At 47.8% G+C, this 13,212-nt stretch overlaps 1 protein-coding gene across 1 annotated transcript in view; it reads left to right on the plus strand.

The window, feature by feature from the left end:
* Nucleotides 1-12,588, plus strand: part of SLC9A3R2 (SLC9A3 regulator 2) — a 31,380-nt gene extending 18,792 nt beyond the window's left edge. Inside the window, exons 3-7 of the mRNA XM_036738889.1 lie at nt 6,670-6,849; nt 7,452-7,605; nt 8,023-8,066; nt 8,464-8,526; nt 9,930-12,588. Coding sequence (XP_036594784.1) covers nt 6,670-6,849; nt 7,452-7,605; nt 8,023-8,066; nt 8,464-8,526; nt 9,930-10,088 — 600 coding nt within the window. The 3' untranslated portion in view covers nt 10,089-12,588. The remainder of the gene's footprint in view (nt 1-6,669; nt 6,850-7,451; nt 7,606-8,022; nt 8,067-8,463; nt 8,527-9,929) is intronic.
* Nucleotides 12,589-13,212: the final 624 nt, after the last annotated feature.

The raw sequence follows: 13,212 nt of genomic DNA on the forward strand, positions 1-13,212 counted from the left end.
GCCCACAGGGATCCTCATAATGGGCCCCAATTCTATTTGAATTTGACATTATTGCTTTAGGCAAAGCTCTAAAATTGTAAATTGAGGGGAAGGTGCTGACCTACACAGCTAGAGAGAGTTTCCTTATGTGGGGAGTTCCATTTACATCCATGGAATCACAGCCTTCCCATCCCATACAGCTAGTAATTCTCTGAATCAAGATTGGTACTCAGGTCTTCCTGACCCCCAGTCCAGCCGCCTAGCCACCACACCTTCCAGGGCCATTGTGAGCTTTAAATGAGGAAAAGTATCCATTGTGCTTTGCAAACCCCAAAGTGCAATTTAAACAAATGTTAGCCATTATTATTGCTCAGCCCTTCTGTCTGGATATTCTATTCCCCTTTATTTTTGGATCACGGGGTCTTGGCTTTGGAGTTGGACCTTGGGAGATCACCCCTCATTTTACAGGGGAGGAAATTATGGTTATTTTAGACGCAGGGGTGGGAAACCTTTGGTCTTGAGGCCACATGTCATCCTCTAGGTCCTCAAATGTGGCTAAGGGCTGCACTTGAGGACCTAGAGGGCCATATGTGGCCTCGAGGCCACAGGTTCCCCACCCCTGGTTTAGAGAGATTGAGTGACTTGGACAAGGTCACCAGCTAATAAAGGAACTCAGGTCCAACTACACCATGCTGTCTCTGTGACACTCGCTGTCTTGGTTATCTATCTTTCTTCTGGGTTTCTTTAGTGATTCATCATCTGTCTCCTACTGCCTAAATGTAGGTATCCTGTAATGAGGCTCTGTGCTAAGCACTTCATTCTCTATATACTGTCTCTGTTTTGGCAATCCCATCTGTGTCTATAGCTTGGATTATCACCTCTGATCCTCATAGGGATCTGGATCTGTAGATACAATTCTAATCTCTCTTCAAAACTCCATCTCTGAGTCTCTGACTAATGGCTAGACATCTCCACCTGCATGTCCCATCAAATGCTGCGAAATCACCATGTTCATAATGGAACTCATTTCCAGCCCCACTCCCCAAGCTGACCATCCTGACTTCCCTGTCTCTCATGATGGCACCACCATCATGCTTTAAGTAAGTCACTTAAGCTCTAAATCTCGCAATCATCTTCCAGGAGTGTTCTGGAATCAGCTCAGGCTGGCTCAGGAGAGCTGATTGTTAAGTTTGCAGGGCGAGCATTTACACCTCAAAAATCTAAAAATACTATAAACCTGGGCTTGATTTATTGTTGATTGTCCATCTAGACTTAAGAAAGTGGGGGAGAAAATGTTATAATGAAGATTAAACTTAAAAGTGTGCTCAGTATGCATTTTTTTTTCCCATTAAAACATTTACCAGCACCTCCCAGGCAAGTCTCTAAATATAAATTACAGATAGGTTGTTGATCTACATTGCTGGAAGAAGTTTTGACAGCAGGAGTTCCTGTGGACTCTTTGCTCCTTTTGACCAAATCACCCTCCAAGCTAGGTGGCACAGTGGATAGAGCACCACCCCTGAAGCAGGAGGACCCGAGTTCAAATCCAGCTTCAGACACTTACTAGCTGTGTGACCCTGGGCAAATCAATTAACTCCAATTGCCTTTAAAACAATCACACAGCAAGTCCTGCTAATTTTGCCACTGTCTCTGGCTACACCCCTAGTTTAGACTTTCATCTCCTATCTGGCATGGACTATGGCACAAACTTTCTAACCATTCTTTGTCTGTAGTCACTTCTAGTTGAACCATCCTGTGCAAGTTGCCAGGTTAATTTTCCTAATGCACAACTATGAGTAGGGTGGCCCCTGCTCAGAAACCTTCCGGTGGCTCCCCACGGCCTGCAGGATAAAATCTAGACTCTTCAGCCTGCTTTCCAAGCTCTCCGCTGTCTGGATCTTCTCTTGCAGCTCTGACCACTTCTTTATGGATCTGATCTGCCCTAAGCTTCCATATTCCTTGAACATTTCCCTCAATTTCACTCATTAGTATCCTTCTATATACCTGAAATATCCTCTCTGGCCCCTTCTTTTCATCTATCAAAATCCTTCGATCCTCTAAGGACTAACTCAGGCATTATATTCTCCTTGAAATATTTCTTGATTCCTCTCCTTGACTTGCCCCTCCCCCCCAATAATTACAGCTAGGTAGGTCCCAATTAATGTCAATTTTGAATCTTAATGAAACCTGTGAAATGGTCACATTATTCAGATTTGCCCTGCCTATTTCCATTGGGCTGGAACCATTTACTACATTTATCCATGTATAACTTTGAATAGAGCAAATTCAAACATATGTGACCATTTCATGAGATTCATCATTCCATTAATTGGGACCTAGTTGAATAACAACAATAGCTGACATTTATATAACCCTTAAAGATATTTCCTCATACACTACCCTTATGAAATACATAAAGGAAGTATTATTATCTTCACTTCACTTTGAAAGAAAAGAGATTATGGGAAGTTAAGAGCCTTGTCCAAGGTTACACAGTAAATGTCAGAGGTGGCAGTAGAACCAAGATCTCCTGACACCAAATCCTATCTCATATGTACTTTGCTATTCTATGCTATATCTCTCATTTGTGCTCCCACAGCACTTTTCTGAGGTCATGTAGACCTAGAATTTCAACAATGTAAGGAACTCCTGCTGTCAAAACTTCTTCCAGAAATGTAGATCAACAACCTATCTGTAATTTATATTTAGAGACTTGCCTGAGAGGTGCTGGGAAGTTAACCAGCTTGCCTTTGGTCACACAATTAATATGTGCCCAAAGCTGGACTTGAACCCGGGGCTTCCTGACCCCCAGGCTGACTCTCTATTCAATACACCAAGCACTTTGTGCCTCTCTTATGTACTTATCATAAGAGAACAGCTTTAGTCAAGTGGTAGGGACCAAAGCCAGATTCCTGGCAGTTGAAGAATAAGTGGGTGGTGAGGAGTGAGTAAGCAGGCAGGTAGTGAGTGAGCAGAATAGCGTAAATGACTCTTGAGATGCTTTGCCATGAAAGGAAGAAGGAAATGGGGTGAGAGTAATAGAGGATGCTGATTTTTTTTCTAACAAGAACAACATGAGTGTGTTTATAGGCAGAGAGGAAGGAGCCAATGGAGAGGGAGGGATTGAAGATGCAGAAGAGAAAGGAAATAATTGATGGAGTAAGGTCCTAAAAAGAGGAAAGAGGTGGATGGGATGAATAATTAACCTTGAGAGCAAAAGTTAGGAGAAAGGATCATAGGATAATGTTGGGATTTCAGAGGTCCATCTAGTCCCAACCTCTCATTTTTACAGATGAGGAAACTGCTTAGTGACTAGCCCAAGGTCTTCCCACCAGTCTGGGTGAAGCTATGGAGAAACTTTGAGGGGGAGGAGATGGCCTTGAAAGAGTAGGTAGGGCAGGGTGGGTGGAGTGGTAGACTAAAGAAAGATTTGGAATAGTTACTGTGCAGCCTTGTTCAATACAGATGAATAAAAGGGTTGCCCTGAAGTTGTCGGGTGTATGCCTGCAATACAGGTACGTGCACACGTGCATGTGCCTCTGTGGGTGTCTATTTGTCCATGAACACGTGTGTTTGTGTTGACTGGTATCTGGGATTCTCTAAAGAACCTTTGAGATATGGCTTTATGCCACAAGCCTTGATCAGAATATTCTATACCTCTACCCTTATGTATATGTACGCATGTATGTATATACACATAATACATATATACACATATATGTCTGAGTATGTATATAAATATATATGCATACACACATACATTTATATATGTGTATATTGATATTTGTTTTTACATCAACTTCATTTTTCATATGTCTTCCCCTTTCAGAGAGCCATCCCTTAAAAGAAAAAAGAAAAAAACAAATCAACCGAGTTTGACAGTATATGTGGTATTCCATACCCATAGTCCCCACCTCTGTGAAGGAGGAAGGAAGGGAGGGAGGAACATGCTCCTAGCTCATCTTCAATGCTAAACTTGGTTCATTATAATTACAGTGTTCAGTTTTGATATTTTTCTTCCTATTTAGAGTAGTGCATCATTATGTTTATCATTCCCCTGGTTCTGTTGACTGCACTTTGCATCAGTCCTCAACAGTCTTCCCATGATTGTTGGTATTTGTCATATTTGTTATTTCTTACAGCACTGTAACATTCTATTACGTTCATATACTGCAGTTTGTTCTCCCTGGTTGATGGGCATCTACTTTGTTTCCAATTCTTTGCTACTACAGAAAGTGCTGCTATAAATATTTTGGTGTGTATGGAGCCTTTCTCTCCAGCTTTGACTTCCTCGGTTGTCTATGCCTAGCAGTGACTCAACCCCCTTCTTTTAGCAGCAGCTGGAGAATCTCATTCTCCCCGCTCCAGGAGCAGTGTGGGCTAGTGGAAAGAACATGAGATCCAACTGCAGATCCAGGCAGTCAGTAGTTGGGTGACCTTGGGCAAGTCAGTTAATTAGTAGAATTGTATTCCTTTATTGTCATATTCTTTGCACTTAGCGTAATGCCTTATACAAGCTAGGCACTTTGATTAGGCACCTACTTACTGTGCCTATTTTACAAGGCTGATGTGAGGAAAATGCTTTGTAAGCCTTAAAAGTTGTAAAGGAATATGAGTTGATGATATTCTGGATTGATGACAGAGGAAGGAGAGTGTGTATAGCCTTAAAGACCATTGCTTCCACATAGCTCAGCCCTCAGCTTTACAGACAAGGAAATTAAAATTCTACTGTTCCTCTTCCAGGCCGGGCCATTGAGCCCAGTTCCTCTCCTTCTGAGCCTTGATTTCCCTGTGACTTGAGGGGGAAGTGCAGGGGATGTATTCCCCCACCCCCATCTGTTTCTGCCTATTCTCTGCCCAGCCCCCTCCAGTTGGCCTGAGAAATCGGAGCACCTGGGCTGCCCTGGCCCTGTCTCCTGGCCACACCTCGATGTTTAATTCAGCACCTGCCCTGCTGCCTCTGAACTAGCTGAGGCCACTGTTGCTTGCTTGGGGAGCCAAGGGGTGGGAAGGGGGAGGCCCTGCCTCCCCTTCCCTGGGGGGCTTTCCAAAGTCAGGGTGGCTTCTCACACTCCTGATGCTCAGAACTAAATGCTGCATCCCTTGAAATGGCATCTCTCAGCCTCTGAGTACTCCAGGTCTTCCTCCCCCTGACCACCATTTTGTCGGTCCATCTGCCTAAGGAAGCCAAGCATAATGAGGAAGGTAAATCTGATGATCTGATGCATAAGACTTTCATGATGTGTGGCCAGTTATGATCTTTGGATTCTCTGTTGTTTTGGATAAGCTGGGCTCCAGATCTCCTCCTGGAATCTGATAGACTGGGGTCTGGGCTCGTCAGGGTCTGATACTGATTCTGGTGGCAGGAGAAGCTGGGAGTGGTCAGGGCTGGAGACTGGGGGAACTGAGAGGGTCCTGAGAGTTGGGGCATGCTGTGCTTGGAGCTCCTCTTTTCCCCACATTCTTCTGATTCTAGGCTTGTGGTATTGGTGAGCTCTGTGGGGGGGGGGGGTTGGGGGGAGCTGACCAGCTTAAGTCAGCTGGGGGAGGCTCCATCTGCTGTTGGAATGTTAAGAAAAAACAACCAAAAGGCCAGAGGCAGGATCCCAGAAATGACTCCATCCAACACACATGAACACAGATAGACATGGATCCATTTACACATATACACATGGATCATGGGTCTGTAGAATGTCAGAGCCAGAAGAGATACACAGACCATCGAGTCCATCTCCCTCATTTTAAACCCTGGGGAAAGGGAGGCTCTGAGACAGGAGAAAGCAAAAGTTGAGGACTCTTTCCACCACTTTGTGCCATCACACACACAGAAACATACAGTTCTTCATTACCCACATGAATGTGGACAGATGGACAAATGTTTAGAACTGCCCTTATATCTTATTAAGAGTCAGTATCGGGATGAGGCAGGAATCCACGGGTGGGGGAAATTTTGCTGGAGTTGGGAGAAAGCTCAACCCAGGAAAGGCCATGAAACAGTGAGTTCAAGAGGCATCCTTTCCTCCCCTTGCCCTGGCCTGTGACCCTGCATTCCTTAGCATAGTTGTCCTGTTGTGTGTGCATGTGGAGGCACCCAGATGCTAACAGCTGGAGGAGAGGCCATGCTGACAACTAGCCAGTCTTTCCTAGGTACCAAGGAATTCCTGGCAGGAAGGAGGGAGGTGGGGGTGGGACCATGGCACAACTGGGATAGCAGAAAGGGAGGTGAAATCTCTATTGACCCTTTGAAGGGAGGAGGGCCTGGAAAAAAGAAGTGTTGCCTGTTTGGCCTCCAGCGTGTGTGTGTGTGTGTGTGTGTGTGTGTGTGTGTGTGTGTGTGGGGTGGGGTGGGATAGGGATGGAGACCTGAAGGATAGTCCTCAGGCCGAGCTGGGGCCTGTCTACTGCTCTCAGCCATTGGGAGTAGAGTGGGGTGCAGAGAGATGCCTATCTACGTATACCATGGGAAAGCATAGATGTGAGAAGTCAGAGGTGGGCAGAATCTTGTGGGTCTGGGCTATCGGTATATTTAGGTAGCTGCCTTCAGAGACCATAACTTTGAACCATGGAAGACCTAAAGGGATGTGGGTCTGAGCTGTGGGGTGAAGTGTGGGATCTGGAGGGTCCCTGGGTCTGACCTGTGTCTCAGGCCATGCACAAGGCATCCCTATTTGTTCATTCATTTTTTTCCAGGATGTGCCTGGAACTCCTCGGGAGCTGCGACCACGTCTCTGCCACCTCCACAAAGGCCCTAACGGCTATGGCTTCAATCTGCATAGTGAGAAGTCCCGGCCTGGGCAGTACATTCGTGCTGTGGATGCTGGGTCACCTGCTGCCCACTCTGGTCTTCGAGCCCAGGATCGGTTAATTGAGGTGAGCTCAAGGACTGTGCTTCTATTTGTTCCTATGCAGTCAGAACCATGTGTGTTCCTGTGGCATTGTCTCTGTGTGTGTGTTTGTGCATGGGCCCATGTCTCTGCATCTTTATGCAAGGAGCTGGGGGAGGGGGAGGCTGACCTGCTGTGTTAGGAACCTGAGCTGTGTGGCATTAGTCATAGCCTTGGCTGCATTGGTGGCTCTAATAAATATTTGATGTTAAACCTGGTGCTGGAGATGGGGGAGGCAACAGGGGATGGGGATAAATAGGGTCCCAGGGAAGTAGGGTAGGTGGGGTAGGCTTACCCCCTGACTCTTCTCCCCTGATATCTCTGTCCCCTAATTCCCAGGCTCTCCCCTGCCTTTACCACAGGGGGAAGGGCTCTGACCTTATATCCTTAACTGCAGCACTGAAGGTGACTAACTTGATTGTAGAAGATCTCTGTTTAAGGCCCCTACCTTCTTTTTCTCTCCCCAAATCTGGCCTCGCTCTTGTCCCTGGTCCTTCTTTTTCACTCCCCAAATCTGGCCTCACTCTTGTCCCTGGTCCTTTTTTTTCATTCCCCAAATCTGGCTCACTGTTGTCCCTGGTTCCACAGGTAAATGGTCGAAATGTGGAGGGACTTCGTCATGCTGAGGTTGTGTCCAGCATCAAGGCCCATGAAGCTGAGGCACGGCTGCTTGTGGTTGATCCTGAGACTGATGCCTACTTCAAGAGACTACGAGTGGTGCCTACTGAAGAACATGTCACGGGTATGTGGGGGGAGGCAGTCCAGAAAAGAGCCAGGGAACCCCATCCCTGGCCTATTATCATCTCTTGTGGCGACCACCAGTCCTGTCTATTTAGGGTAAATTTAGCCCTGTCTGTTCTAAGAGCATCCTTCATCCCATCTGCCCTGGGGATACTTAGCTCCATCCATTCTGTCTGCCCTCAACTATAGCCTCATCTGTCATGGATGCTTTTTGCATTGGCCACCTTCAGAACCCCCAGGAACTGACCTTTTTTCCATCTCGAGAACTCCCAATCATATCTCTTTCTATCCTAGGGATTTCTGGTATTTGGGGTATGGTTCCCCAAACGAGACACTGGAGTGGTTTGGGTGGGTATAATGTTCTAAGCCTCCCAAGGCTAACCCTAGTTCAATGATGTGTTCTGTTTGGCCTCTGCAGGACCATTGCCTTCCTTGATTACAAATGGGATGAGCCCACCCCAGGTGAGCAACTGAGTGACCAAAGACCCAGGAGGAATGCAGGTGGTAAAGGGAGAAGGGGAAAGAGGTGATTGCCAGGTCTAAGACACTGGGCACCTGGGTACCATAATCTTTTGGGGCTTCGACTCCACTTGAATTTGCAGTGGGTATGTGCCATGGGACAAGGGATGAAAGGCTGGATGCTGGGGTCTTCCTGATCCTTGCTTCAGCCTAGATTTCCCCTGTAAGACTTCACCTTTCCTCCTCATGGAATGGAGGCAATTATCCTAGAGTTCCCTCCTTGTGGGCCGTTAGGAGGGCAAAGCTTTGGTGTATGTATGTTTTGGGGGAAATCACACTCCACATCGACTCTTGGGACTCAAGGAAAGGCCTGAGAGTGATTAACCCCGTGATTCCCCAGATCAACGGCGGTTCGACTTGCTCATCTCGGAGTGACTTGCAGAATGTGGACAAGGACACAGAGGTAACTGCCCAGCTGATCACCTCAGAATCACTACAGCCTCTACTGTCCACAGCTTCTCTTTGTAAACAATCTCCCTCCCCTGGCCACCCTCACCCTGACTGACCTCTGGACTTTCTTTCTATGACGCCTTCGTTTTCTTTCATCTTTCAGGATCATCCCCTCTCCCCCATCCCAAAAGTTAAAGTCTCCACACCTGCCCCTGATCCTCCCTTTGTGGGTCCTTCTTCCCTTCATCAATCTGTTCCTCTCTGTTCATCCATCCTCATCGCTCTGTCTGTCTCCCCTCTGCCCTTTGCATTTCTGCTTTGACTGCTGGACACTGAGCCAGACGTATGACCTGGGCCAATGGCCTTGCCTGTGAGAACCACTGGCAAAAATCCCATAGACTGACACCTAGATGTCTTAAAATGAGAATGGGGTTGAGGGCAAGGGTGGAGAACTGTCCAACAATGGGAGGGACTATCTCATTATATAGAAAGTTCTTTGGTCTGGATGACTGCTTGGCAGAGATGTTCTACAAGGAATTCTTGTTGGAATAGGTGACTTTTGAATTCCCTTTCAATTCTGAGAATCTTTGATTTTTTGGCAATTCCACATTGGGATCAAGCTGTTGTCCACCCATAAGCTGTTGCAGTAAAAAATAGAGAGCTCAGATGAATGAATGAATTAAAAAAGCATTTATTAAGTGTGAACAGGATGTGAAGCACTGCACTAAGTTGGGCACATGAAGAGAAAGATAAGAAAGTCCAAGGAGCTCATATTCATAGTAGAGGGAGATAGCATAAATAAGAGGGTTCAGCAACTGGACAGATGGCAAGGCTGAGGGGTTATTAGGGGAGCTTAAGGCAAATGGCAATGCATCTTCTTTAGTGTCATTTCTGTTGATAAAATTATATCCATTTCTGATGTTGAGCCATCAAATGGTAGGAGATAATTTACAGATTCGTTCACCAGTTCCTGGAAAATTGAGAGCTGATTGTATATTGAGTCCTTTGCTCTTAGCCAGATAACTTCTGGAGGGAGGGCCTAGTTGCCCACCTCCTGCAGAGCTCCCTGTTCAGATGCACCGATGGCCCATCATCTGAGAGGGAGGGTTTAGCTCTTTGCCGTGGCAATCCTAGCCTAAATGAGCCGTGAGCCCACCTGGGCTTTGTGTATGTGGGTGTGCATGTGCCCACTCCAGGAGAAGTGCATGACACAGATGGACAGCTGTAGGATGAGTGTTTAACTTCTGTGTGGGTGCACATCTCATGTTGATAAACAGCAACCAGGTGGCCTATTTCTCCACTCCCTCCCCTTTTCCTATTAAGTAAGGACTGCAGAGGTGGAGGTTGATGTCTCCCAGGAGGACCCAGGGGTTTGGCCCTCTCTGCTCTGTCTTAGATTTGTCTCTGCCCCCATAGGACAATGACATGGCCAAGAGGGACCCCTTCCAGGAGAGCGGACTCCATCTAAGCCCTACCGCAGCAGAGGCCAAGGAGAAGGCCCGGGCAAAGCGAGTCAACAAGAGGGCACCGCAGATGGACTGGAACAAGAAGCGAGAGATTTTTAGCAACTTCTGAAGCCCTGTTCCTTCCCCATCCCCCACAGCCAGTGGCTCCTCCTGCTTCTCCCTGACGGAAGGGAACTAGGGAACTCCCTGCCAGGAGTCACAGGCTCTGTGCTCCACTGCCCCCACCCCCTTCCTGAGGCCAGAGCTCCAGTACTGTCTTTAACCTGTGTCTGAGGAGCCTCTGGCTGAGGTTGGGGAAGGGGGGGAACTTCCTCTTGGTCCCAAGGATTTGGTCTGGTCTGTTCCCCTCCCAAGCCTCACTGCCTGCCTGCACCCTTGTTGCTAGAAGAGCCACTTCCTTCCCCATCCTCCTACCCCGACCAGAGCCTCAGTGAGGCAGGACCAGAGAATGGGTCTCCTTAGCTCCAGGAGCCAAACCTGACCCTTGGTGCTGGACCCTTGCTGAAACTTCTGTTCTTGTCTCTTTGGGGATATATTCCCTGAGAGGAGGGCAAGAGAGAGAGAAAGATTGAGAGAGACTCAGAGAGCCAGAGAGAAACAAAGAAAGATAGAGGCACAGTAAGAGAGAGACCCTTTATTATTGTTTTTTTTTTTTGCCATTGGCCAGTGGATTTAAGGGAATTTTTGTGTTACACATGTTTTCATTTACTGCCAGGAATCTCCCCTCCCCCCACAGGGACACGGACACACACACACACACACACTCTCTCTCTCTCTCTCAGTCTTTCTCAGGCAGCAAAACAAACCTCACTGCAGTCCTTTCCTTCTCCCTCCCTTCCCCCAATCACTAGTCCTCTCCTGTTAAAGTCACAGGGACCTGGGGACCAAGGCCAGAATTGGCAGCTGATGAGCCCTGCGGGTGGGTGGAAGGGAAGGAAGCTCGTTTGGGGCAATGAGCCAACCTTGCCCAGTTTGGGGTCTCTCAAGGAGGTTGCTCCATCTGGGGATGCTGGAAACAGCTCAAGGGACCATCCTAGGCCCCTGGAGGCAAGTAGGGGCCTAGAACTGAAGGGCTCCCTGCTCTTTGTCACCTAGGTCTGGGTCTCTCCTGAGCTTTGCTGCCTTTGCTCCATGTGGGCCTAGAACCTGGGTCAAGCCCTGGTCATTGGTGGGCCACAGGTCTGCTCTGCTCTGCATGAGCCTCATTGGGCAGTCGGCTACTGCATCCACAAGCCCCCCCAGCATCTGTTCTTGGATGGGCTGAGCTGGTGAACAAGGCACCTACAGCTTGTGCATCTCCTGCCCTGCTTCTCAGATTGGCTTCTTCAATGCTTCAAGCCTTCCTGGCAGTTGCCGCTCCCTTCCTTGGACAGCCTCTTGCCTTGGAGCCTGGAGGGCAAGTAATCCAGACCTTTTGGGAGTTTCTTTTTTAATCCATCAGTCTTTTTAGTTGCTGATTGATTTGCGTTGAAGACAGATATTTGGGCTGGGGATGTCTGCTTCAAACCCTATTGGGGTCAATTATTAAAATGCCTTTGGGGTCTTCTTCTTTTCCCAAAGCCACTGCCAACTGGAAGCCTCTTAGCCCAAAACAACCTGGATAGTTTATGGAAAAGGACCTGGAGGAAGGTGGTGCCCAGGGGCTCTCCTGGGTTAAGGTCTCTGTATGTACAGTTTTGTATATGTCGTAAAAGGTGCCTTAGGATTGTCCTGGGTGTCCCAGCCCATTCAGGGAGGGCTGAGCCCTGGGGGTGAGTGGGAAGGGGAATAGTTTTAGGAACGTGCTCAGGGCTAAGGAGGAAGAGTCAGATTTGCTTCGGTAAAGTTTGTTCTGGTTTGTTTTGTTTTGTGTTGGGGGGGAGTGAAGGAGTGAAGATGGAGTAAGGATAGAATGAGGGATTATCATGGTGAGGTTGGGGGCAGGGGTCTGCAGTGCATAGCAGCAACTGGGGTCCCAGCTCTGATGAAGAGATTGTATTTTGGGGTTTCACACCCAGCTCTTCCCTGAGGAACTGGGACACTCACTGACTGGACAATGCTATCCTGGTTGTTTGGTGCTCCTCGAAGAGACAACCAATGGAGGGAGTGATTCTGGCACAGAAAACCTGTTATGAGTGGAACTCACTGTTACACTGTGGTATCAGTATTGCTCTAGCCTCCAGGTCTCTCTAGGTGTAGGGCCTGAACCTGCCTGAAGACAGGGCCTTCCTTCCATGTAAAGAGCAAGATACAGAGTAGATTGTCTCCTCTTCTGTGTAAGGGCCAAACAGGGTGGGCACACCCTCCTCATCCATAGACCTCAGGAAAAGGTTTATGGTGGCAGTTACAGTGGGGAAGGCAGAACCAAGGTTGCTACTCAGCTGAAATCAGGTATGCATGATTGCAAATGCAAAATTAAGCTGCCCACTGATAGTGCACCCTACATCACCCATCTCTCTCTTTCTTGTAGTGTAATAGTAATAACTCTTCTTTCTTTCCCCTCCCCCCACTTACCTTGAAAACCAATGCGAGTATAAGCTGTTGGCATTGTAAGCTGTAATGTGCACTTTTAACATCAATAATAAACTTGGAATCGCCATGTACAGTAAAGATAGGCTGCTAAGCTGGAAGCAAGGCTTGGTTTGTTTTCACGTAACCCAGACCACATCCACCTGGGGTGAGGGCCAGACTTCAACCTGCTGCCCCGGGTGTTCTCCCACTTTGGAGGGAGAACGGAGGACCCTGGGCTCACCGAGCTGTTGTGGCTTGGAATTCTGAGACAATGCCACAGGAAAGCAGGCTCCCGGCACTTCTTCCCTCCAATGCCAACTCAGCCCCAGGCAAGTGTGGCCAAGCCTGCCTGCTGCTCTTTTCTTCCCTCTTTCTTAACCTGCCAGGTTGAACTCCAGACAAAAAAAAAAGTTGGGTAAATGTCTTAACGAACAGGGGAGGGCACAAGGACTACATGGGGTCCCCCAAGGAGCCTTCTGACCTTATGGTGTGGTACAAAGTACTTAGTTTGGAGTCAGAAAACTTGGGTCCCAATCCTGGATCTGCTATTTATGACCTCTCGGACCTTGGACAACTCTTCTTGCTTCTCAGGGACTCAGTTTGCTCATCTGTAAAATACAGGGATTGAACCAGACAGCTCAGGTTCTGCCCAGTTTGAGATCTATCCATGATCTTAACTTCTGAGCAGGAGGGTCAAGCTCTTGGAAGCCTGGGGGAAGGCATTTCAGCTGGGTCAGGGTGGG

This window comes from Trichosurus vulpecula, chromosome 9, assembly GCF_011100635.1.
Source record: "Trichosurus vulpecula isolate mTriVul1 chromosome 9, mTriVul1.pri, whole genome shotgun sequence".
Classification (NCBI taxonomy): Eukaryota; Metazoa; Chordata; class Mammalia; order Diprotodontia; family Phalangeridae; genus Trichosurus; species Trichosurus vulpecula.